Source organism: Epinephelus moara, chromosome 5 (genome assembly GCF_006386435.1).
Source record: "Epinephelus moara isolate mb chromosome 5, YSFRI_EMoa_1.0, whole genome shotgun sequence".
NCBI lineage: Eukaryota > Metazoa > Chordata > Actinopteri > Perciformes > Serranidae > Epinephelus > Epinephelus moara.
The window spans coordinates 29,212,857-29,239,307 of NC_065510.1; the positions used below are offsets into that span (position 1 = coordinate 29,212,857).

The following is a 26,451-nucleotide window of genomic DNA, read 5'->3' on the forward strand; positions in this document are numbered from 1 at the left end:
TAATGGAGGGGAGGAAAACAGTGAAATATTTCTGGGATGTATTTACTCGCTCCACCCTGAACAGAATGTTTGTAGTGGACTTTCTCGTGAAAGCCTCAGAGATCAAAAAGCCTGCAGAGTTCAGAAGGAGACAAGCTAACTCAGCGTTAAGGAATCATAAACAGGAAATATGTCTTCCAGTGTCATAAGCACTTTCAGGGTGTACTGTCCTTGCCATTTAGCCACACTGTAAGACTTAGTAAGCATGTCTGACAATCCTTCACGTATGAGGCAAGGTCGGATTCTTCCATTGGATAACTGGACTCTAAGGCCAATCTGTGATTGTAATACTTTATGTTCACTTATTTATGAAAGGAAAAGCAGATGAAGTAGTATTTTTAATGTACTTCTGCATCAATATTGTGGCATCAATCAAAGGCTAAAAAGCCCCCCAAAAACTATCTTAAAACAAAAAAAAAAGCAATAAAATATCAATGAAAGACACGTGGAAACATCTCATTTTTTGTACAAAGTGATAATTTAATTACATTTTCAAATAAATGTGGTCAAAGCATTTTCTTTAAGTGAGCAATTCAGTTTTATACAGTTTTTGCTTGCATCTAGTTCTTTTTTTCAGTGTCATTAAGCTAGCACAGCAATACAACAGATGCATACACCATACACACATGTACACAACAAATATACACACACATACACGCACACAGAAAGTGTGTGTGCTTTAAATATAAACAGCACATCTCTGAATACACTGCATACACCATACACAAAGATATACACTACAAATACATGCACACAGAAACTTGCACCATCAGTAGCTGGGCGGGAATGAGGTCAGGCTCAAAGTTTCAGTGGTTTAAACACATAGCTGTGAAGTCCTGTGCAAGCATTTTCACATAATAATATTGAGCTTTATATATACACAGCACATCTCTGAATGAAGTTATTAGGTCATTTGCAGTAAGACTGCCAAAATACAACAGAGAGAAACCAAAAACAACACCTTCACCTTGTTTCAGACCAGTGTGGCCCAATAAGCACCACATAATACTGACTTAATAACATAAATTTAGTTTCTCATTTCCCTTGGCAAATGACAAAATATAAAATTGGTTCATTTTTTAAAAATTTGATTGTTGTAATTTATTATTTAACTTTTTTGTTATTCAAGTTTATACTTATTTATTTATAAACTACTTCCACTTTTGAGTCATATATCAATTTACATTATAAGCCTGTATACATTTAATATAAATTCATATTCTAATATCAAACAATTGGTATAGAATGTAAACTTTTGTCTGCCAGCATTCTACTTCAATAATCAACTATGTCGCTGTATAAAACTGCAGCTGGACTAAAACATTTGTGTATTTCAGGACAACGCACATTAATCAACATTTCTGTAAATGTGCCAGAGCTGGCAAACTAGTTAATGTTGAACTGCAGTCCTTTGTCTGACGTTCTAAAAACCAATGAAGTGACAGTTTATAGGAATGCAAACAGAGTAAGGCACTGAAATGACGACAACAGCAACAATATCAGCACTTCTATATTTACTGCTAAACCTGTTGAACCAGAGGCTCTCTACCAAACTCAAGGTTGTGCATCCGTTCAAGGATAAGTCTGGTGATATTCTCTATTTTCATTATTCAGTTCCCATGAAAAGATGAACAATGAGCTGAGCCTACTCAAGGCTGGATTACCAACCAGGTAAAACAAGCAACTGCCTCAGGACACCTCACGAGTGTGTGTGGAAATGATTTTGTAACAATCTGACGAGTTACAAATTTGTTTCATAAAATGTACCACGAAAGCACAATTATAAATCTAAAGTAGACCCTAGGGTGGCGTTTACACTACCCTGTCTACCAAACTTTTAGCCACCACTGCAAAACTATTAAAAACCTATCATGTGTCAAATGGTTGCACCAATGTTTCTTCATTACAATCAACAGGGGCACTGTGGTTTGTGTCGAGTCCAACCCATGTACAACATCCTGCTGTCTTTAATACTCACTAGTGCGCCAAATGTATATAAATCCACAGCTGAAAATAGTCCCCAACAAATGCAGTTTGAACTTCCCTTTGAGCAATGTTGCTACACACTCAACCCCGAGCTAATGAACTTGGGGCTGGGTGCTACACACAGGGAAGGAAAGCAGGAATGCACTGAGAGATGGACAACACGTCATTAGTCTTTTTGTGGGAACAAGAAAAATCTATAATGATAAGGTAAAAAGTCCTGTCTCTTAAAAAAGAAGATGTGACCCATAATATTGTATTTGCTTCACACATACAGAGGATTTGGTCTTGTAACTCTAGACAAAGTGAAATATTCACATTTTTGTGGTAAGGAACTGAGCTACATACATGTTGCAGTGCAACACTGTGTAAGACTTTAACACTGTACTTTAAATGTATGTAGATTTACTGATTAGCTGCTTTCAATTATCACAAAATATTTTTCATAAAAATAAACCCCATACATTAATGGGAATCCCCTATAGGCATATTGGATAGTTGCTTGTAATGACTGTCAAATGATGCTTCTATAAAGTTATGACTGTTAAAATGTCTCTGTAAGCTACTACTACATGATCTACTGTATGTTTTTGTACAAAACCAGTATTTGTATATAAAGCTTCTGTAAACACAGCAGATAAAAGAGAGATGGTGACTTGTTCCATTCAGTAGTGAGGTTAAGTTAAAGTTAAAGTTAAAACTTGAATTCAACTCATTTTTATGATATAATTTGGGGTACTGTATATCATTAGATAGTGTCAGTGGAGAGATAACAGGAAATGAGGGAGAGAGAGATGCGACAAAGGTCCATAAACATTTTATGTCCTCCCGCAGACTTACTCTGCACAGGGCACGGTGGAGTGTCGTGCGTGCAAACGGAAAACGTCCTTCAGGTTGTACTGTCCCACTCGGCTGGGTTTGTAGCAATAGAAGTAAACAAGAAGGCCCAAGACGATCATGACAAGAACAAAAACTCCAATTATCACGGCTGTAATGATTCCCATGTTGACTGCAGAGAGTTGGGTAAGGGGAAAAAGAAAAAAGGAACAGATATTATTAGACGTCAGACCAAAACCAAATACAAAAACAGCCACAATGAACTTCCTTCCTGTGTCACGTGTTACAATCATGTTATGAGAAAGAAACACTGAAAGCAATGTTGCATTGCAGTCACTTTCCAGTAACAGTCACAACCCTGAAGACTGGACAATACTTAAAAACTCACCTTGGACATCAACGTTAAACTTCACAGTGACAGTCCCCCTGCTGTTACTGACGGTACAGGTGTACAACCCTTCATCCGCAAAAGTTACAGAGCTGATAGTGAGAACGCTGCTATTGGAGGGTGAGGGGCTATCTAATGGGAGCTTCCAGGTGTATGAGGGGCTGGGTTTCCCCACAGCTGAGCAGCTCAGTTGTAGAGGGTTTCCTTCTGTGATGGTGATCTCATCTGGAAGTGATGATTCTATTTGAGGCTTATCTGTGTGTTGAGAAAGAAACACAATACGTCATTACAGCAGCATGGGAAATTTTTGGAAATTTTAAACAGATGGTCCACTGATGGTGACGTACAGCACATTGTAAAAGAGAAGTGGTGGAAAGCACCCAATTTCTTTCATTACAGTATTGTCTCTTACAGGCTGATGTACTTCACTTTCAGTTTCTGCTACTATGTGCTTCTACTTCAAAACATAACTGAAAGTATTTAAAATTTTAATCGACTACCTTTATTTACAGGAACAGTGGTAGTTATAATAATTATAAAAGTTCCTTTACAGACTGATGTCTTAAAACATATTAATATATTAGATATTGCAACAACTGAACTGTATTGTTATGAGACTCACTGTGCTCAGATAAGCTAAGACTCCCTGCGGTGGATTTAGGCACACTGGTGCTTTGAGCTGAATGTACCATGAGTGCTAACATGCTAACTCATTTCCGGCTTTCAGGACTTCTGCACTACACTATTATCACCTTTTAAGCTGCTAACACAACACGACATTAACACTCATTTGGAATCATGTGTTTGGTCAACTGACACTCCTTTTGGCTCTGTTTTTGGTCTCCACCATAGACTATATATAAAGACGGACGACATGAAAGCTCCCCAAAAGTGAAGCTAACTTGGCCCCTCTATATTAGTGGATAGGACATGGGCCAAACTTAAAAACTTGGTTCTTAATCATACACGGTGTGTTCAAGTGTTCCTTTTGGTTATGGTCTGGTTAGTTTGGTATGGTTATAACGAGTAATTTGATGTTTAAAAAATGGAGACTACAGTCGTGATTGACAGCTATATGTGCTAATCAGTATGCTTGCAATAGGTCAGACGGTTGTTTGGGCAGGAGATAGCTACTGTGCAGATGCTGGTTCCAAATTATGTCACAAGATGACAGGGGATGTATTCGGGGTATTTTGGCTTCATTTTTGTACAATGAGGATAGGTGGAGATGCTAATCCGTCTTCATATACACATTATGGTCTTCACCAACTCATGACAAAAATATCAAAAATAATGCTCACCGGTTGGTCGCCAATTTTATCTGTCTGCTGTTTTGTACTGAGCAGTGGGTTTTAACAGCTTTTTCACTCGAAACACGCAGATGAAAGTGATGAGACCGAGTCAAAACTTGTGGGCTGTAAGACTAAAACAATGAGCTAAGCTATCGAGGTCCGTAGAGATGAGGAGGTCTGCAGAGTCAAGTGGGCTCATCACTATGCGTGACCCCTTTCACCTCCAAGCAGTCATGTGAGCCATTGCTATTTTAAACATATTGATTAGCTTTGAGTAAAAGGTCAAAATACTTCTTCCGTTACTGCAAAAGAGGCCAACATGATAACCAAGGGTGTAATGGTGTGTTGACTTTTTTCTGTGTTGTCGTACTCACAGTGCACAGTGACTGGGATCTTTTGTGATATCACCACTGGAGGGGGCTGTGGTCCTTCAGGTCCCAGTTCCAGCTTTGCTTCACACCAGTACTGGGCTCCATCATCTTCTTTACTGGGGGTGATGTCTAAAGTGAATGTCTCAGTCACTGGTTTCTTCTCTGTGATGTTTTCAGAATGAAGTTGACCCAGTGTTGTTTGTCCTTTATAAAAAGTCACAGTGAGGTTTTCAATAGGAGCGACTTCCTCCACTGTACACTGCAGAGTGTACTGGTGACCCTCAAACATTGGCCCAGTGTGATTATCAAAGCTGATGGACACATTGTTTGGAGGCTCTGTGGAGACAAACAGAGAGACAGACACACATTCAGTAACAAGATGAGAGAATATAAACCACCTAAACGTACACACGTTGTTAATTATAAATAATTAAATCATCACCAGCAAGTTTTTTGTTTACTTACTGTAGACAGTCACAGGCAGGGTGGTACAACACTGGGCTTGAGGATTGGTATAGTAGCACAAGGATGATGCGTCCCACTCAGTCAGCCTGTCGACCGTCCATGTAATCACGGTTCCGTTTGTTTTGGTCTTTCCTGAATTGCTTTCGATTTTAAAAATGTGGCCTATGCAGTCACGTTCACACGCAGAGCAGCTGGCAGAGGTCGGGTCACCAAACTTGACAACCAGTATGGAGGGAGTGAACTCAGGTTTATCTGCACAGTTCTCATCTGTAACACAGACATTAAAGGTTGAGGTTTTAGACAATCCATCATTAAAACATCTAAAACTGTCATTTCACACAATGTCTTTCAAAGAAACCAAAAGTTTTTTTTGTTTGTTAATTCAATATATGTATTTGTTTCCTTAATAGAACAGCAGTCAATCCTTAGTTCCTCCTTAGTTACTGAAGCTGCATCTTGCCAGGCAACCAAACAGTCTGTATACAAAACACTTATTTTGGCTCAGAGACTCAGAGGGCAGCGTAGTTGGGGGAAAAGTGGAGCTGATTACCCAGGGCCCAAGTGGTAGGGGGGACCTCAAAAAGCCTGGAGGGTAAGATTTTGTTTTGTTTGCAATTTTCATTTCTTTATTTCTATATTATTTAATTTTATATAATAATTAGTGCCACAACTAAATTAATATTGGCTAAATTAAGTGGTTCAAAAGACTGAACTCTGTATAAAAGAAATAGGGGGATTTCTCTAAGCCTACCCTTGTACTAGGATTTGTCACTGAATGTAGCTAAAGGGCACCAACATACATCTTTCCCCAAGAAAGGGAAAAAAGAAAAGAAAGAAAGAAAGAAAGAAAGAAAGGAAAAGAAAGCAAACTGACTTAAAAAAAATTATTCAAAAGATGCGTGAGAGAGACAGAAAGAAAGAGAAAGAAGAAAGAAGGGCAGGGGGCCACAGAGACTGCTTATGCATAGGCCCAGAATCTGGTGCTACGCCCCTGTACACACTCACAATTCTGTAACTATTTAACAAAACACTTACTAAAAAAAATATATATATATATCTAAAGATAAAAAAAAAATCTAATCATATACGTATATCTGCCCCTCTACATTTCAACTCAATCACTGAATAAATAAATAAGGTTAAAGGGGAACACCACCAAAGTTAAGAATTCCAACGTTACTGCTATGGCCAAGGAAAGTTCAAACAAGAGGTCCCAAACTTGTGATGTCATTAGGTGTAAAGTCTGAAGTTGCATCATAGACAATGAACGGGAGCCTGACTTTGTTGACCCACATGTTTTGTTTTCTTTTGTATACCTAAATGAGCGTTACTCTATTGTACTGTTCTCAGTTCTGAAACAGAAACTGTACCCAAACATGCAGAACACTCCCCTGGCTGCTCTCAGCGTCATCTATAACATCTTTCACCATGGAGCAGCTCCAGCCTTTACACCCTATGACATCACAAATTTGACTTTTAGCACTCTAGGTTTTGTATTTTTAAGAGAGCTGTCCATGTTTATTAATATTATTGTACTGTCTTAGACCACATAACATGTATAAATTTCCAAAACGGGCGTAGTTCCCCTTTAAGGTATGTGGCTATTCTCCTGTGATATCAACAGCTCAACTTGTTTTTTAAGACACTGAATGCCACATAATAACTTTTAAAGCCGTCAGTAAGGATAAGTGGTGAAAAAGCTACACTAATGAAAGTGAGGCCATTCCAAATTAAAATAGCTTTACTGGTATGGCCATGAATATGTAGGCTACAGTACTACTGCCACCGCTTGTGTGTACATGTGTGACATTATCCACTACACAACAGAGGCTCTAACACTGTGGTTCCCAACTGGACCAGCCATGAGGTCCAGATTTCTCCTTAGTCATCAGTTCGAGGTCCCACAGTTTAATTCATTCAGCGTCATACATGTGTTTGGCCATGTGGTTGAGCTAGTATGCTGTCTCTGTCATGTAGCTCTCCGCTTTTTACTCAGTGTACAGCGGAAAAAAGCACTTCAAAATAGAAATTCATTGTACTTGAAAATAAAGTGGGCTCTTGTTTTTTTTTTTTACAAACTTGACACATGGTCCATTTAGAGTGGGCCACTTTTGGACCACGATCCACCTGTTGAGAACCACTGCTCTAAAACATGCTTTTTTACAAATTACAACTATATTATAATACTATACATGTACATAGTAAGCCATTGTTAAAGAATGTAATACATTTTGGCCAAGAAATCATTACAAAATAAAAATAAATAATAAATCTGAAGCATACAATTGGATGAATAACTGCCAACTTTTACTACAAGTGCTAAAAACACTAAACACAACATTTAAAAATCATCATCATCAATCATTAAGGCAGGAGAATGAAGCGCTTTCTAGGGCGGACAGTAAAATCCCAGACAGCAACAGAGGCGGTAAACTTACCACAGCCAGAAACGGACATACTCAGGTCACGCAGAATATTCAAAGACACAACCACAAAGATGTGATAGCTAAACATTGTCTCCGGTGGGTCTTGTAAGCGAACGAGATGCACGGTAATACAAACGGTCGAGCCCAAAGATGGCCAGAGAGACTGCGACTCAAAATTGAAAGTAAGAAACACTTAAAAAAATCAGAGTCCACTCCCCCTTTTCCCTGGAAGAGGCTCAGAGCAGTGAGGGAGACATTCCCGACATTACCAATGGTTTCCAGTTACCCTATTAGAGACTCGAAATCGAAACTGGTGAGCGATCAGGGAGGATTTCCGAGGCATTTTGGGGGAAATTCCGGTACTGTGTCAATAGAGGACTGATCCCCACTGTGACCCTGAGTTCACCTCGGTTATTCAGCCTGTGAGCAGCCAGCTGAGTTAAAGTCCCCCAACACATTTACACAAACACGTAAAGGCTGCACACAAGCAGCAGAGCTTCGCTATTATTCTTTTTTTTTTTTTTTAGTGGTGTTGCCTACTGGACGGAATTTGTTCCGGAATCAGACTTCCCTTATCTCCTTCCTGAAAGCCCTCTGTCCCTCTGGTAGGGAAAAAGTCATGCTCAAGAGTCTCAGCTGAACAGATTGCAGCAGCAGTATTGGTAATCTTAACCCTCTCCTACACATATTCATCTCCTCTTCGTCCCTCCATACTCAATTATTTCCTCCTTTTTTCCCTCCTTTCTGGTGTCTCAAGTTATTTTTATGTGTTTCCACCTCTCTTCTGACCCCACACCCTCCCCCACTACAGTTTGCAGCCAGCCGGAGGGAGGCAGGACTTCATATCAGAGGGCCAGATATTTTAATGGCACTTGTTTTGGAGTGTTAGGAAAAGAGCAGCAGAGCCACACAGCTGCTGTGGTGGAAGGAGTATTCAGATCAGTAAAACAAGCCAACTCTGATCTTTGTTGGCTCAGCAAGCTAAAGATACTTTTTATCATATGGTATGGACTTGTCCTGGTAATGTTACACAATCCCTTTTTCCCCTGGGAAAAATGATCGGCTCCACTGTTCACTGTGACCCAACATTGTGTCTTTTGAATCCTACTGTTAAAGGATGCTGGTCAAACACAAATTGTAACCACTGGATGCATGACAGCTGAAAGACTTATAGCAACAAACTGGAAGGACGCAGCCCAGCTGAAACAGGGACTGTGGTTTCAGTCATCTCTGGAGATGATCTCCATGGAGGTGGCAGCTTCTCACCTTTCTGGTACCTACTTTTCCAAGAATCTTGACACCGACTCCAGAAGCAACATGAATGGACCAATATTTCTTTCTATTTTGTCTAACTTATCCAGTAGATCCACAACTCACTGATACACACACAAACCCTCTGTAACCACTAACCCCCTCTTTTTCATTTCTTTTCTTATCAGACTTAAGCACTTTTGCAGACATATCAATAAAAGTTCAAATAAAAAAAAAAGAAGTAAAAACAGACAAGATAAGGCAGCTTTATTTGTATAGCACATTTCATACACCAGGGCAATTCAAAATGCTTTACAGATTTACAATAAAAGAATAAAGAGAAAAAAAGATGTAAAAGGTAAATTTAATTCTAAATTATTTACAATTTAAAAAAAAAAAAAAAAAATCACCATTAAAAATAGCAAAAGTGCAGACAAGAGGTGCAGAGATAAAACACTTATATAATAATAATAATAATAATAATAATAAATTGAGTTTAATAAAGTTGCAGTCAATCAATAAAAGTTCTTGAATAATAAAATTTACAGTGCAGTGTAAGAAATGAGTAAATATTTCATTTAATAAAAGGCAGCGGAAAACAGATAAGTCTTCAACCTTAATTTAAAAGAAGTGAGAGTTGGTGCAGACTTGCAGTTTTCTGGGATTTTTTTCCAGATATGTGGAGCATAAAAACTAAACGTTGCTTCTCCATACCCCTGTTTCCACCGAGCAGTATGGTACGGTTCAGTTCAGTTCATTTTGGTGCGCTTTTCTTCTGTTTCCACGATTAAAAGTTGTTGATGGTACCAACCATGTCACCCACATTCTTGGTCCCCCCTCTGTTGGGGTGCCGAGCACACAGATCTGGTACTAAAAGGTGGAGCTGTGAACACTGCAGTCTGTTGACTGGTCAATAGAGGACGGTCACTCTGCTCAGGGCTGAGTTGTGGCTGGTTCTGAGGCTCATGTAACCACTGTTCATACCGTGGAGAGTTTTATTAGTAAACTGTAACTACAAAATGAAAGGATGTTTTGCTGCCTCTCTCAGCAGCTGTGAAACAAATAACTTAATTCACCTGTCCGACATCCAGCAACTTTTAAGGTGGAACGTTTACTTGTAATATTACTCAATGCATGAGTTGACAATGTGACTCTATCAACACACATTACATTTCATTTTGACAACTCTAACTCCATTAGTTTTTATATGACATACACTTTTAGTAATGAGAGGATCTTCAAGCGTTTATATATATCATTTTCAAACGGGTCGGCATATATCCCAATTCTTACTCAGAGAAAAAAAAAGTGTTGCGGAGCGTTGTTCCTGTGGGCTCCGGAAACACTAAACCCCTGGGCTTGCCTGAGAAGGACTAAATGCACAAGCCCGCTATTTTTAGATATCCCATGGAGAGAGACTCTCACTGCAGCCTGTTTTATTTTGCTCTGAAAATTTCCTTGTGCAACCCCGTTCTGTGAATGAAAAAAGAGGTGAAGTCTGATAAAGGAGGAATTGACCTATGGCTAAATCCCACCCTCAAACGCGATGAGCCAGTCACAGTGCGTATAGCCATTCCCATAAACTTGGACATTCTCTGCCTGGACTTTCATTGAAATGCATTACAGAAAGTCTGTTTTGTTTGGTTTTATGAGCTTTTTCAGAGATGTGAAGTTTAAAATTGGTCAAACGGTGTGCATGGGGTACATGCACCTCCGACACAAGGTATCCTGAGAGGCTGGGCGACGAGGTGTATTTTTTACACTTTAAACCACATCTCAACCGAGAAAAGTGTCTCCTTTGGATAAAGTTGTGTGGTAACGTTAGACCACAAGACCTTAGGCGCCTGAGGAAATTCCAGGTATCCCCTCCAACACTGAGGAATTTCTATTCCTGGCACCATCAAGAGTGTCCTGATGGGGAACATCTCAACCTGGTACGGAAACAGTACTCAACAGGACCGCAAGGCCCTGCAAAGGGTGATTGATTCAGCTCTACCCTGCCTAAAGGATGTTTACACCAGGTACTGCAAAAAATAAGGCCAGAAGAATCATTAAAGACCCCAACCCTGCTGAGGTCAGGAAGAAGGTATCGGTTACACCAGGGTCAGGAAAGGCTTCTGCCCTCAGGCCACAAGGATTCTAAGCCTGATCCCCATAGACATGTATTTATTATTATCACTATTATTATTACACTGTTTTGAGTGCACAAATTGATGAAACTGATGATTGTATTTCACTGATGTCATGTTTTATGACTTCATGTGACACATATTGATTGATAGTTAAGTAAATGTACTTGGTTACATTTCACCACTGCGAGAACAGGAAGCCTTAAATGAACTGTGCGATACTGCATCATCATCACTACCCATTAGAACCACTTCCTCATTATTCACTCTTGATAAATACTGTAATAATGCTTTATAGGTCAGTTATGAGCCAAAAATAATTTCCAGGATGTGACAAAGATCTTTGATTTGTTTGGATTCGCGTCACTCTCCCACCTCCAACTAGTTCAGAATGCAGCAGCAGATGACATCACATCACCTCAATCCTGACCTCTCTCCACTGGCTTCCTGTGCATTTTAGAATTGATTTTTGGATTTTACTGATCACCTTTACAGCTCATCTGGCCCCAAGCTAAATAGCCAAAATGTTGACCTAATATGAGCTAGTTTGCAGCCAGATCCTCAGGTGGGCCCTTCTGGCTGTCCTAAAGTCGAGGCTTTAAACTAAAGGTGACCATGCTTTTGCCATCAGGGCCCTTCGGCTTTGGAACGACCTGACTGAAGAGATAAGGCTTACAGAATCAGGGACTTCTTTTAAATCACTTCTTAAAACCCATTTTTACAGACTTGCTTTTATGTGATGTTGTCTTTTTATTCATTTAATTTCCTTTTTATTTAGTCATTTTTATTGCTTTTGTTGTTTTTGGCTTTTTTATTTATTTATCTATATAGACATTTAGCATCCTGCATATTTTGTCCTCTTGTTTTAACTTTGTCTTATCTCTACCCTAGCTCTGTCTCGCTTATGTCTTGTAGGACTGTTTGGCTTTCTGTTGCTATATTGCCTTCTGAGTATCCCATTGCTGCTTTTGCCTTTGTTTGTCAAAGCACTTTGTAAACTCTGCTTTTAAAAGTGCTATATGAATAAAGTTACTATTATATCAGTTCATACTGTAAATAAGCTCTGATCTGAATAAAACAGGCATACTGTACCTTGCATAGATAATGATTTCAGGGAGGATGCAGGGGAAAATAGAAGAGGACTTTTACTTTGACACAATTAAAGACATTTACACCATAAATTGATGCAGAAAAGACACAACGTGTCATAAAAATTCACTAGAATGCAAAAAATGAAGTGTCTGATGCTCAAAAATTTCTGGTGGAGGAACTCCAAATCCTCAGTTTCATCTGCGTGTCCCCTCCAGTGTTGAAACAAAACCTACCTCGGGTACAACAGTCAGTTGCTACACAAAACACTGACTAATCTTAGTGTCATTTCATTGCTCATTGACTTTTTTAAGCTTGTCTCTGCATGTTTTAGGCTTAGGGTTGGTCATGTTCCAGTAAATGGTATGATAGTTTTAGCAGGAGATGGTGAGACATAACAGTCTCGCACGTAACATAAACAGAGACAGGCTGAACCAGGAGCCGGCCCTGTGTATGTCTGACTCTATTACCTCCTCCAGATTCATTGAATTACACCTCTCTGTTTGATGGCAGTGCTCACTTTACTCGCTTGAATGTTTTATCTTTCCATATTTTACATTGGCATAGTAGCCTTTTCATTTTATCATTACTGAAATTAAGGTAACATGTTTGATGCAACTGACAATTTAGGCCTCAAGGCATCATGACAGTGTTTATAGATGTTTACAGTGTATTTAGATATAAATTACACTCATAAATGAATTAATGCACTTGAGCTGAGTTTATTTAAAAACAAGTTCTCCATTCTGCAAAGACGAAGTGAAACATAGAAGTAAATCAGCTGAGGTTTACCGAGAGGAAGCTGACCCGAAGCGGGGAATTCATAAGAAGAGTTACAGCACTTCGCTGTCTGACCTGAACGTCATTCACTGAGGTCATGTACTTTAGTCATATGTGTCGCATGTTAAACTTACTAACGTAATTACAATGATGAAATTGACGGGAGAATACAGATGTTTTTAAGCAGTCAGTTTGAGTAGCTTGTGTTTTATAGGACCAGTTAAAAAAAATCCCTTTCCTGACAGCATTTTAACCTCCAGCTAATGTGGCAATGTCTGTCTTCACATGGTGGTTAGCACTGTCGCCGTACGGTAAGAGGATTCCTGGTTCGAGCCCTTCTGTGCATTCTCACCGTGTCTCTCCGGGTACTCCGGCTTCCTCCCACACTCCAAAGACATGCAGGTTAATTGGTGAGTCTAAATTGTTCGTGAATGTGAATGTGAGTGTGAATGGTTGTCTGTCTCTATGTGTCAGCCCTGCGATAGTCTGGCGACCTGTCCAGGCAGTACCCTGCCTCTCACCCAATGTCAGCTGGGATAGGCTCCAGGCCCCTGTGACCCCTGGCAGGACAAGCGGTTACAAAAAATAAATGAATGAATGAATAGACAATGAATGAAAGCTTACAATGACCCACTTGCCATTGTATCTATCTGGTTACATCATTAGGCGCCGGGTAACTGAGCTGAGCTACACCTCACCCTCACATTAATCTTCACGTTCCCAGATTTCATATCGTCTATGTGGCATCTGCTGTTGACATGATATCTCCCCCCAAAATCCCACTCCTAAAAATAGACAAAAATGGGTATTTAAGGTCCAGAGGGTTGAGTTTAGATTTGAGGAAGAAGGTGAACATGGAAAACCTCATCACTTTCTACAGTACTCTAGGCTGGACAAGCATAGACCTGGTTGGTGTTTTAAATATAGAATATACCACTTGCATTTCAGTACAAAGGGACATAATGGTTTACCTGGCATGTACAGTTATCACAACCCAAGTGGTTGTGCAGGTCGTTATGTAAAGTCATCTCATTTATTACTCCAGTTGAAATGAGTTCTCTCCGTGGGGTTGCTGGGCTCAGCCATAGCGACAGGGTACTTCCGGTTGGAGCTCAAAGTAGAGCTGCCACTCCTTTGTGTCAAAAGGGGTCAGTTGAGGTAGTTCAGGCGTCTGATCAGGATGCCTGCTCGGCGCCCCCTGCTGGAGGTGTTTCAGGGATGTCCCACCGGTAGGAGGCCCCGGGGCAGACCCAGAACACACTGGAGGGATCATATCTCATCTGGGCTGGGAACGCCTTTGGGTCCCCCAGGAGGAGCTGGAAAGCGTTGCTGGGGAGAGGCACGTGTGGTGTGCTTTGCTTGGCCTGCTGCCCCCATGACCTGGCCCCGTAGAAGCAGATGAAAATGTATGGCTGTATGGATGTATGTATGGATGGATAGACATTCCGGCATAGTGCTGTTAGACACATTATTTCAAAGACCTTTCTCAAGGTTTAATGATTTCTGGTTTGGAAAGTTTTTTTCTTCTACTTGCTCCTCACAGTGCCCCGACCCATTGCTGCATAGTGTCTGTAATTCTTAATGTGATTGAGCATATTGAACTTACCTGAGCACATTTTAGCAGTCAAATTCTCACTGCTGCTTTCAGGATGTCTGCCTGTATAAGTAATCCTTACTCTAAGAACCTCCTTCTTAAATTGTTTTTATGCTTGTATGTCTTCCTGCTGCCTCATTACCTCATGTATCCTTTTGGATTGTTGTTTATTTATTGATATTTTCATTTGCAGTTCCACATCTAGTTTGAAAGGTCATAACCGCTGAATGTTTTTAGTTTTTTGAATAAAGGTACTTTTCTTTCTTCCCTCTCTACTGTGTGTGTGTATCTGTTGATCTGGGTGGCAACCTGCTGCATACAATTGCCTGTACATGTCACAACCCATGAATGCTGACCACAAAGGGAGGAGGACTCAAATGCTGGAAAATTAAATACCAGGGAAGCAAGTTTGATAAAAGGAACAGGCTATATTTATTTTTTCTCATTTTTATCTTAGTTTTCATACTATTGCAAAACCTTAGAGGGACAACGTTTACCCTAAAATCAAAAATACATATATTTCCTCTTACCTGTAGTGCTATTTATCAATCTAGATTGTTTTGGCATGAGTTACCGAATGTTGGGGATATTGACTGTAGAGATGTCTGCCTTCTTTTAAATATAAGGGAACTAGATGGCACTCGGCTTGTGGTGCTCAAAGCGCCCAAAAAAATATTCATTTGAAAAAGTCAACAGCAATGTCTCTTTCCAGAAGTTATGACCCAGTTACTCAAGATAATCCACAGACCTTGTTGTGAGCACTTTCATGTAGGAACTATTTTCTTTCTACCAAAACCAAACTACACCTGCCAACTGAATCACCATGCTGAAGGAAGTGTGCATCTATGCATGAGAGGCTCGTGCTCATGACAGTGTGAGATGTAAACATTAATGACGTCCTCCTTGGCTGAGCTGTAACATTAGCCAGCTCAGTAGTGCTAGGTGAGCTAGCAGTAGATGCACGCTTACCTCTGCGCTGTGATCCAGTTGTTGGGTGTAGTAGAAAAAAAATAGTTCCTACGTGAAACTGCTCACAACAAGGTCTGTGTGAGTAACTTGGTCATATTTACTGGAAAGAGACATTTTTGTATTCCCTGCATATGTAAGAAATAAAACCTCAGAACCTTATATATCACTGTAATTGTATTTGGGTGTCAGTCCAGGTTAACACATTTGAGAGCTGGACAGTGTGCCAGATAAGAGGAGTGATGTTTGTCCAAGTTACAACCTGCCGACATTGCATTTTCCACTAAATTCACACAGGCATTAATGTTGAATATTATTTAAACAGAGGCCACAAATTGCTCTGCGCTTTGATATCAAGTTATCTGAGGTATCGATGGCTTGTCAGAATATAACACACCCTTTCCAGAAAATTGATAACTTTAGGTGTAACTGTGAACTATCGCTTTTTTAATTACAAATATTTAAAATATCAATACAATGGTATGAAATCAGATCATATATACTGTATGTAACTATGGTGAGTGTGGCGCCTCCCAGTGGTAGGCTGACTAAAGACACTGTGACAGACTGCTCCCTGCTGTTGGGGACAGGACGTCATGATGTAGCCTAGATGATGTACTCACTGATAATAATAGAGAAAGCCTTATATGCTGTGAAACACACAGTATGTGAACAAAACTGTGGAACAAGAGCAAAATCCTGTTTATTTTTTCCCCCCGTCAGAGCTGGGAGTGGAGAAAGTTGTGTAGCTGCACCCAAGTTATGCTTTGACTGAAAGTTTGACCTGAGAGTAAAAGTTCACTCCAGTTTTATTCATATTTGACAGCCGATGTACTTTGTTGCATTTGACTGAATAAAACACAAACATAATGTATGAAAATATTAAATAAACAATTTTATTTATCTAGTTAACCTTACTTATATGAAGGTTTAAATTGTGTTTTTAAGCACTCTTCACAGGTATAAAACTGTGGTGGAAAACGTTTATGGGTATTTAACATCAGTACATTCTGACAACTGATTAAAATTTCTGTTGCACCGAAAATCTAAAAGTGTTAAATATTTAAAGTGGTATCAAATTTTGAAGCTTGAATTTTGATCAAATTCCTATATATACTGTATGTCTACAGTGTGATCTTGAATCAATAAAGAAGAACTCATTTAAATTAAAATCTTTATTCCAGTGAATTACTGAAGTACATGAGCATATGGTTAAAAAAACTGCTATTAAAGCTAGTGTGGTTTTCTGTGATTACAAGCATCTTTCAAATTATTTCAAGGCACAAGTCTTGGTTTGTTAAAAAAAAAAAAAGACAGTCCAAGTGAAAGTGAAAGTTGGTGCTATGTGCAGCTAGAGCAAGTTCATCCTACAGTGCTCCTTTTGATGTAACATCCAATTGAGTGTATTTCAATGGAACCACTAGGAGAGGTCAAAGATTTACAGAAACAAAACAAAACAAGATTTTACCCATGCTCGCTGCGTTGCTTGAAGAATGTTATTCTGTTGGTTGGTCCTCCTCTTCTGTCCAGACTTAAAATTTCAAATTTCAATTGGATTCAGATGAAATTTGGTACAGACTGATGAGTGCAAATCACTTTGGTGACTCTCTGACGCTTCCTCTATATCTCAACATTGATTGGCAAAAAAATGCTACAGACATTAATGTCTCCCTAAGAATTAATTGTAGGCTGTGGTGACCCACTGACTTTTCATCTAGCGCCATCATCAGGTAAAAATTACAACTTGTCCAATACTGTGGTTTATGACCAAATAAGCCTGCTGCTGTTGGGAGACGTTTCTGCTAGAAAGCCATTTTTTAAAATTGTGTTTTGGGTTAAAATTAAATTATTTCTGACAGAATGCCCTGGAGGCAAACTTCTCCATTGTGCCCAAATACCTGCAAAACTAATGACATTCCCATCAGCCTCAGCTGTCAGCCTACTTCAAGTTTTATGCTAGTTGACCCTTCGCTAAATGGACGCACACTGGCCAATCACAACGTAGCATTGGGCCGGCACAGACCAGGGCCCGACAACAACACAGCTGTGCTCCATTGACTCTAATGCAGTCGTTTCAGACTTCCTTCATTTTCAGACTGGTTTTGTGGATTTGGAGCTAAATGTTGTGCCTGGGGCACGTCGTGTATTAATGATACTCGTTACCTGGAGAGGTTGGAAAAAGATATACGTTTCTTCCCTGTTCCAAAACCAAAATCAAACCCTGAAAAGTGTAGGGTTAGCTAGCTAGCTACTGAAGATATAGCCTACTGAATGTAGACACATGCTGCTTTTGCTTTTTAGTGATTATAACACTGAAGGGAAGCAGGGAAACTTTGCTGCTATTCAACCAGCTGTATGTCATTACAGTGTGTGTAGATGAATGTTGTTTGACTTCCCTTGCAGCTAACCGACGGTCAGGTCCACGTAGTGAAGGGTCAATTAGCAAATTTCATCATTCTGACATGCTAAACTAAGATAGCAAACATGGTAAACATTGCAACAACTAAACATGTTAGCATTGTCATTGTGAGCATGTTAGCATGCTGTAGTTAGCATCTAGCTCAAAGCACAACTAACTGTGCCCAAGTTGCCAATAAGTAAAGCATGGTTGTAGACTATCCTACTGTTTTTTCATTGCCAATAAAATATTCTCAATCTATGTTCTGTGTATGCAGAAAAGCAACAAATTATAATCACTGCTTAGTTACAAGATAATGTCTTCTAGTAGTTAAATATCAGTTGTAATAAGTAAGTGATCTCACACAACAGGCTGCTTTCTAATGTATTAAAGTTCCAGTGTGTAGGATTTAGGTGCATCTATTGACAGACATGGTATATAATATTCATAACGGTGTTTTCACCAACAATTGTGTTTTTCTTACCTTAGAATGAGCTGTTTGTATCTAGACAAAGAGCAGGTCCTCTCCCATGGAGTCTGCCATGTTGTTCTACAATGGCCCAGAAGGGACAAACCAAACACTGGCTCTAGATAGAGCTGTTCACGTTTGTGTGTTTTCACGTGTTTCGTTCTCCTACATGCTTGGCATATGGAAAAGGTTTCAGTTCGGCAACGTCACCACTAGATGCCACTAAATCCTACATGCTGGACCTTTAAGAGAACTGGCTGTATAGAGATCAGATGTGAGCTACAAAGGACATGTAAAAATGCCTTTTACTGCCCAATTACGTTATTTAGTGGCAAAAATATTATATGTTATTGTTTTAGTAAACAAACCTCATTTTACCTCTTTGGGAATTAACTCAAACCAGAGTAGAGAAGAAAAGCATGAAACACATTATGAACCCGTGAAGCAGTGCGCTGCTGGTGGTGGCACTGTTCGGGGTGGTTGTTGTCTTTGGGGTTGTTGTGGTGGCTACGGTTGTTGTGGTGGCTACGGTTGTTGTGGTGGCTACGGTTGTTGCGGTTGTTGCGGTTGTTGTAGCTGTTGTAGTTGTTGTTGGCAGTGTGGTTGTGGTTAAACCTAGGGACAAATAGACAGCTGATTTGTGATTCGGTCAATCAACATCTTTAAATGAAGAACTGAAGAATGAAGACATCAACCATGTAAGGTTTGATTGGTCAGTACTGATCCCAGTGATGGGGCATCTTTACATGATCACATTTAGCTCATGTTGCTGGTGACATGATACAGAGCCCTGCAACCGCCAAAAGGCAGTAAACTGTTTTCAAATAGTACTGTGTGTTAGACGATTAAAATAGACTGTAAGAAGTGATATACATTTTTACATTTTTTCCAGCTGGTTAAAATGAGAAAGGTTTTATTCTAAATAAATAAATTGATAAAATTGATAAAAATAAGACTTTATTTACATTCCCATCTTTGCAGACGGTTTATCATGTATCTTATCAACACAATCCAATGTCCTCACCACATTTCCGATTTTCTTTAGCTCACCTTTGGCATACATGGAAATGCTCATCTTATTATCATAGAAAATTAGAAATTTGGTGAAGAAAATGGGAACTGTTGAGTGGGTAAAGGAAATTAAACATGATTAATGATTGGTAAGACAAAACAAAACCAAACAGACAAAAAAGAAAAAATAATAAAATCTGAAAACTAAATCAAAAATAAAATGAGACAGTGAAAGTAAAATTGATTTATCTAATTTAAAAATGTCCACTCCATTAAATTATCTAACTAACAGTATTATTTATTGGTGCACAGTCTTTTTAAGCCATGTGATCATTTTGTCAGCTTTGGGGCTTCATAGTGTCACATAATCCTAAAAAAATATAGAAAGACTCTGCACATACAGCACTGTAACATGAATTTAGCATTTCATTTAAACTATTACCGAAAGTTAGCTTTTTAAGTCTAACAAATGATGTATTAAGAATATCCACATTTGCATATCATGATTATGACCATGCTGTCAGGGCGTTTTTAAAACAAGCATGTAGTCGACTGCAAAGAGAGTCGATTCAGAGGTTTAGGTAAAGCAAGTAGGAAGAACTCACCTTGGACGACCACTCTGAACCTCACAGTGACATTCCCCATGATGTTGCTGACAGAGCAGTTGTACAGCCCTTCATCCGCAGCAGTTACAGAGTCGATAGTGAAAACGCTGCTATTGAGGGAGGAAGAGTGAGTCGATGGGAGCGTCCAGGTGTACGAGGGGCTGGGGTTTCCCACAGCTGAGCAGTTCAGTTGTAGAGGGTCTCCCTCTGTGATGGTGATCGTATGTGCATGAGATGATTCTATCTGAGGCTCATCTGTGTGTTGATTGAGTGAAGAGAGACAGAGAGAAACACAAAAGCTGTAATTGACAAGGAAAAAACAGGCTTAAAAACAGATAAGTAAACAGATGGTCATTGTGATAAAAATTTGAATACCAAACATTTTTAAGATCACACTGATTATGTAATCATGTGCTATTGTGTTTGATTAATTTTGAGCATATATCATGTAACATGTGCTCCAGTGGCGCAACATTGTAATACGTGTCATCACTGGTGCACAACAGCTGCATCCAAGGAGGAAAATTTCGACAAAGTTCCCCCCGAGTGTCAGCAGCTTGGACAGTTATTAACAAGTCAAAGGACAGCGATAAGAAATGACCTCAGTTACGGGAATACAGCTACAGAAAGATACTAGAATCATACAGGAATGTATAAAAAGCTATTGGAAGAATAAGACGTGACCGTGTCTCAAGTGTAATATTAAAACTCAGAGAGACACTGTTTGACCGGGAGCCTTTTGTTACAGAAGTTTCCATCCAAGGAATAGTTTGACATTTTTGGAAATGCACTTACTCACTGTCTTTATGAGCATTAGGTGAGAGCCAAGCTGTTTCCCCCTGTTTCCTGTCTTTAGGCTACGCTAAGCTAATCTGATGCTGGCTGTAGCTTCACATTAACCTTTCAGACATGAGACTGGTTTGGGTTTCTTATTCAACACTTGGAAAGAAAGCAAATGAGCGTATTTCCAAATAATGTTTAACTATTCCTTTAAAGGTCCAGAGTGTAGGATTTAGGGGAATATATTGTCAGAAATGAAATAATATGAAAAGTATTGGTATGTTGTCTTTAGTGTATAATCACCTAGAAATAAGGATTGCTGTGTTTTGGTAGAATCAGTCATTTCTAACTGCACAGGAAGTGGATCCTCATCATGGAGATCGCCATGTTGCACTGCCATGTTGTACAGTAGCCCAGAATGAACAAACCAAGCACTGGCTCTAGATAGGGCCATTTGCATTGTCACAGTTATGGCATTAGCCACCATAGTTAGCAGTTCCTCCGTGACAAAAGCATTGGAAAAATATCTATTGTTTTGATGTGAATCTGCTTAATTCCATGTTTTTATCGATTTTAATCACCTGGGGTGTTATTTAGAAGCATCGTGTACGCACAAAATGAGGCCTCAAAGAGGCGCATGCCACCTCCCACGTAAAAGTTGTGATCTATTAAAACAAACTTGATGTGGGAAGCTCTGACCCATGCTTACGAACATTTTGGAGACAGGAAATTGGCGATGCAGATGGTGAGGTGGAGGCCTGATTGTAGAAACTGTCAAATATTTTTTGGCACATGCCATTTTTGGCTTTTGTCTGTACATACATTTTTAGTATTGATCTTACGCATTGTTTTATAAATGAGACCCCTGGTCAGTTTATATTGGAGAGGAAGAAACATCTGCGAATAATTCAACTCCTTCTAAAGTTTCCTGAACAGCCGGATCTTCAGTTCTCTGAGAAAGGAGATGAGCACACAGTAGCAGGTGCTGGGATAGCGGCCCATCTCTGACATGATGAAGAGAAAGAGACCTCTGTGGATAATTCAGCTCCTGAACAATAAACACTGCAGCAATTCTAACCGGTAGAAGTTTCAGTCGGTTGCAATCTGCAATCCTCACCACTTGACACGCTAAATCCCCCTAAATCTTACACACTGGACATTTAATATGAGTTGTACCAATGAGAGAACAGGATAACCAAAGATCAACACTTTGACACTAATGTGTTGTGGTCATGTGCTTGTTTTGATGTCCTTGTCGTACTCACAGTGCACAGTGACTGGGATCTTTTGTGATATCACCACTGGAGGGGGCTGTGGTCCTTCAGGTCCCAGTTCCAGCTTTGCTTCACACCAGTACTGGGCTCCATCATCTTCTTTACTGGGGGTGATGTCTAAAGTGAATGTCTCAGTCACTGGTTTCTTCTCTGTGATGTTTTCAGAATGAAGTTGACCCAGTGTTGTTTGTCCTTTATAAAAAGTCACAGTGAGGTTTTCAATAGGAGCGACTTCCTCCACTGTACACTGCAGAGTGTACTGGTGACCCTCAAACATTGGCCCAGTGTGATTATCAAAGCTGATGGACACATTGTCTGGAGGCTCTGTGGAGACAAACAGAGAGACAGACACACATTCAGTAACAAGATGAGAGAATATAAACCACCTAAACGTACACACGTTAATTATAAATAATTAAATCATCACCAGCAAGTTTTTTGTTTACTTACTGTAGACAGTCACAGGCAGGGTGGTACAACACTGGGCTTGAGGAATGGTATAGTAGCACAAGGGTGATGCGTCCCACTCAGTCAGCCTGTCGACCGTCCATGTAATCACGGTTCCGTCTGTTTCTGTCTTTCCTGAATTGCTTTCGATTTTAAAAATGTGGCCTATGCAGGCACGTTCACACGCAGAGCAGCTGGCAGAGGTCGGGTCACCAAACTTGACAACCAGTATGGAGGGAGTGAAGTCAGGTTTATCTGCACAGTTCTCATCTGTAACACAGACATTACAGGTTGAGGTTTTAGACAGCTCAGTGTGAAATTAGCAAAGCACTTAAATCTGTCATTCAATAGGCTACTAAATACCTTTAACACATTATAATATTACATGACATAGTTATGTTGTATTTGCCGAAGATATTTACTTGTTTTTGATCAAATAAATACTAATAACAGTTATGATGATGATCAGTGTTGGGGAGTTTAAACAAAGTATATTCGTGGATAGCCTCTAAAGATGAACCATCTTGTTTTCAAGGGGGTCCGACACAAAACACACAACACACTTCATTACAATGGACACAATGACAACATAAAACATACATACATAGCTCTCATTTATCAAACCACCCCAACATCCTTCCCTCAAGCTCGCAATACCCTTGCATAATAAAAGGGATGTACTGTATATGCCACAATACACCTGGAGCATCAATAAACTACGACTACCACCAACAACACCAACAACAATAACAACAATAGCAGTGAGTTAACTGTTCTTATGCTGATGAGCAAATTATTCCAATCAGAGGGAGCTTTAAATTTAAAGGCACATCTGCCAATTTCTTCATTAGTTTTGGGAACATAAAAGTAAGGTTGTTGAGTATGTCTAAGTGAGTATGAGGATATATATGGCATTCGGTATCGTAATTAAAATGCACTGGGGCCAATGGTAATGTCTTCGAGCACTGAGTGGTAACCAGTTCAAAGTTTCATACATTGAGCAGTGGTGAGTTTAGAAGGGGGTGGCACGGTGGTGTAATGGTTAGCACTGTCACCAGGAGGGAGCCCTTCTGTGTGGAGTTTGCATGTTCTCCCCGTGTCAGCGTGGGTTTTCTCTGGGTACTCCAGCTTCCTCTAACAGTCCAAAGACATGCAGGTTAATTAGTGACTCTAAATTGCCCGTAGGTGTGAATGTGAGTGTGACTATGTGTCAGCCCTGTGATAGTCTGGTGACCTGTCCAGGGTGTACCCCGCCTCTTGCCCAGTGACAGCTGGGATAGGCTCCAGCCCCCTATCCCCCATTTTTGGAATGATACAGCACAGCTAGACTGCAGATAAACTGATTAACTATTGAGTCAATATGTTGTTTGAAAGAGAGCACTGGATTGGAGAAGTGAACTACATGTAATAAAATTAGTAGTTTAATTACATTTCGCAGTAGCCTGCCTGTAGTTCAACTTTATCCGTATTTGCATTGTAGTTAAATTAGTTATATATATATATATATATATATATATATATATATATAGTATATATATATTTTTTTTTTCATTTTTTGTGTGTAGGCAAATACTGAAACTACAAATAATTTTCGGCAATAAAAGGAAATAATTTTTTATTTTATTAAAGTTTTATTTTACCATCGCCTCTCTACTGTCACTGAACCCCATTTGGCCATAATTAGACTTACGTTGTTGCATGCTATTTTAGAAGTTACCTGGCCAACTGAGCGACCCTGCCTGGTTTAAATACCCCACCTGGAGTCTAGTTTCTGAAGGCAGGTGTCTGACTGATGCACAAAAACCAAAACTGACATACCTTCACTTCCTTGTGAATAATGGAGTATTTTATTCTTGTTTCTTTTTAGGGTTCATGTATGACCTTTAAACAAGTGGGCACTGCTTGCAATAAACTATATTTTGCTATAATTTGTTCATGTGCGAAAGATCATCTTTTACACAGTAGTTTGAACGACTTTTTCTAAGTAGCTTTAGTTAACGAAACTAGAAGTCTCCCTTTGGTAGCTTTGTTGTAGCTCAACTTCTTTCAGTATGAAGTAATTAGTAGCTGCGCAGCTATGCTTGTGAAGTAACTTCCCCAACACTGATAATAATGACAACAAATTAATTTGTCCAGCATTTTCAAGAAGGATGAGAGTCCACAGGAATCACAAAAACAACAGTCAAATGTGATTTAAAAATAAAGGCACTGGACAGGAAGTGTAAAAACATAATAAAATACTAGAAAATCCTTTCAAATTTAAGTATGTCCCAAGTTATAAAGGTGTTTCTGAGTTTGCTGGACTAAGATTAGCAGAGTTCTACAGTATAAGTGCATTTGTTTTTGGAACAATCATGTGAAATCCTAATTTAATGTATACAGGGAATAGTCTGATGACAATAAAACCCTTTTGTAAGATAACTTCAGACGGAAAACTCTTCACTTACCACAACTGGACACATAAAAGTCCCACAGGAAATTCGTCAAAGAGACAACCAGTAGAATCCAACGGAAAAACATTATTCCCAGTTAGTGTTTTTGTAGTACAAATAATAAAAGTCATTAAACGTTGAATCCAACAGTGGTTAGAAAGCAAATTAGTCCACTGTGTCCGTTATTTTGGTCTTCTACTATAGTCGAACAATGTTCGCAGCGCAGCCTGTTTTTCTCACACCACACATCCTCTCTAAACTTTTCCACAGTCAACTTGTCAGACTTAGAAGTGAAAGTGTGGCATTGTGTAGTTAACGGCTTCCAGAGGCAGCGCAGGTTTATACAATCCTCCTCCCTACACTGCTGCGTATTCATTTCAGAGACTTAACATTATCTGAGTGATACCTCTGTTATCTTATTGAAGCCTATTAAAGAGGTTAAATACATCTAAAGTAGAACATTTATTGAGCTTGAATTAGTTGCGCTTCAGGGCAGTAAATTTGAGGCCAATCCAAGGAAGGCCCTTGAGAAAAGCACAATAAAGAAATGCTTTTGCAGCACAACTTGAAAAATGGAATAAAAGATCAAACACATAAGATCACATAAGATAAAGAATTCACAAAATACAAATCTATATCTACCACTAATACTTCAATATTTAAGGTCAAGTAAAGAAAGAAAAATTGTTTAAATTGTGGTCAGTGTTTTGAGATCCACATGCAAAACTTAATTCACCTCCTTTGTAGCAACAGAAATCTAAAACTAAATGTCTATTTGAGTTTGGGTAACACACCCTTGGAGCCAAAAATTTCAATGTATCTGTATTTGGGTAAACCTTTTGGCTATTAACCTCAGGAAATGCATGGATGCATGCTCACAGATGACAGGCGTGGAGAGAACAAAAGAGCAATTTGCACCACCCTTCCTCACGTCTTACTCTGGGTTATTACACAAGTTAAGGATCCTCACTGAATAAGTTACCACCAAGTAACCACAGGTACAGATATAGTGATATTTGCACCTAATATCTGTAGGTCTAAACATGAGGAACAAAACTGAAAGTTTGCAACTTCAAGTGGAGGAAGTTTTGTACTCATATCTAATGTGGAAACCGTTTTGAGTGCAGAGCTGTAAGCAAACATTCCTCAGCTTCCTGGTGATCTTTATCGCCCAGTTTCCTGACAGCACTTCCATGAATACTGGACATGTTCAAGTACCACTCTACAGGTCTTTCATTCACACTTTATCAGTACTTACACACTGCCAACTGCATTATTTTATTATGTTTCAGCCCTGAAGGCAGAGTTCCACATCACAGGAGCAATCTAGGAAATATTTAGGTGTGAGTGCTTGAGAAAGAGCAGCAGAGGGACACAATGGGAACAGTACGATGTGTCATACAGAGTCTGACTTCAACTGACTTG

At 39.4% G+C, this 26,451-nt stretch overlaps 1 protein-coding gene across 1 annotated transcript; it reads right to left on the minus strand.

The window, feature by feature from the left end:
- Positions 1-498: 498 nt before the first annotated feature.
- LOC126390819 (uncharacterized) lies at positions 499-25,311 on the minus strand. Its single transcript, XM_050045289.1, has 12 exons — positions 25,042-25,311; positions 22,598-22,864; positions 22,139-22,471; positions 20,094-20,348; positions 18,875-19,092; positions 14,278-14,462; positions 14,091-14,182; positions 7,814-7,993; positions 5,376-5,642; positions 4,914-5,246; positions 3,248-3,502; positions 499-3,031 (listed from the first exon to the last, which is right to left on the minus strand). The coding sequence occupies exons 1-12, from the start codon at positions 25,112-25,114 to the stop codon at positions 2,859-2,861; spliced, it is 2,631 nt and encodes an 876-aa protein (XP_049901246.1). The 5' UTR covers positions 25,115-25,311; the 3' UTR covers positions 499-2,858.
- Between the last annotated feature and the right edge of the window lie 1,140 nt (positions 25,312-26,451).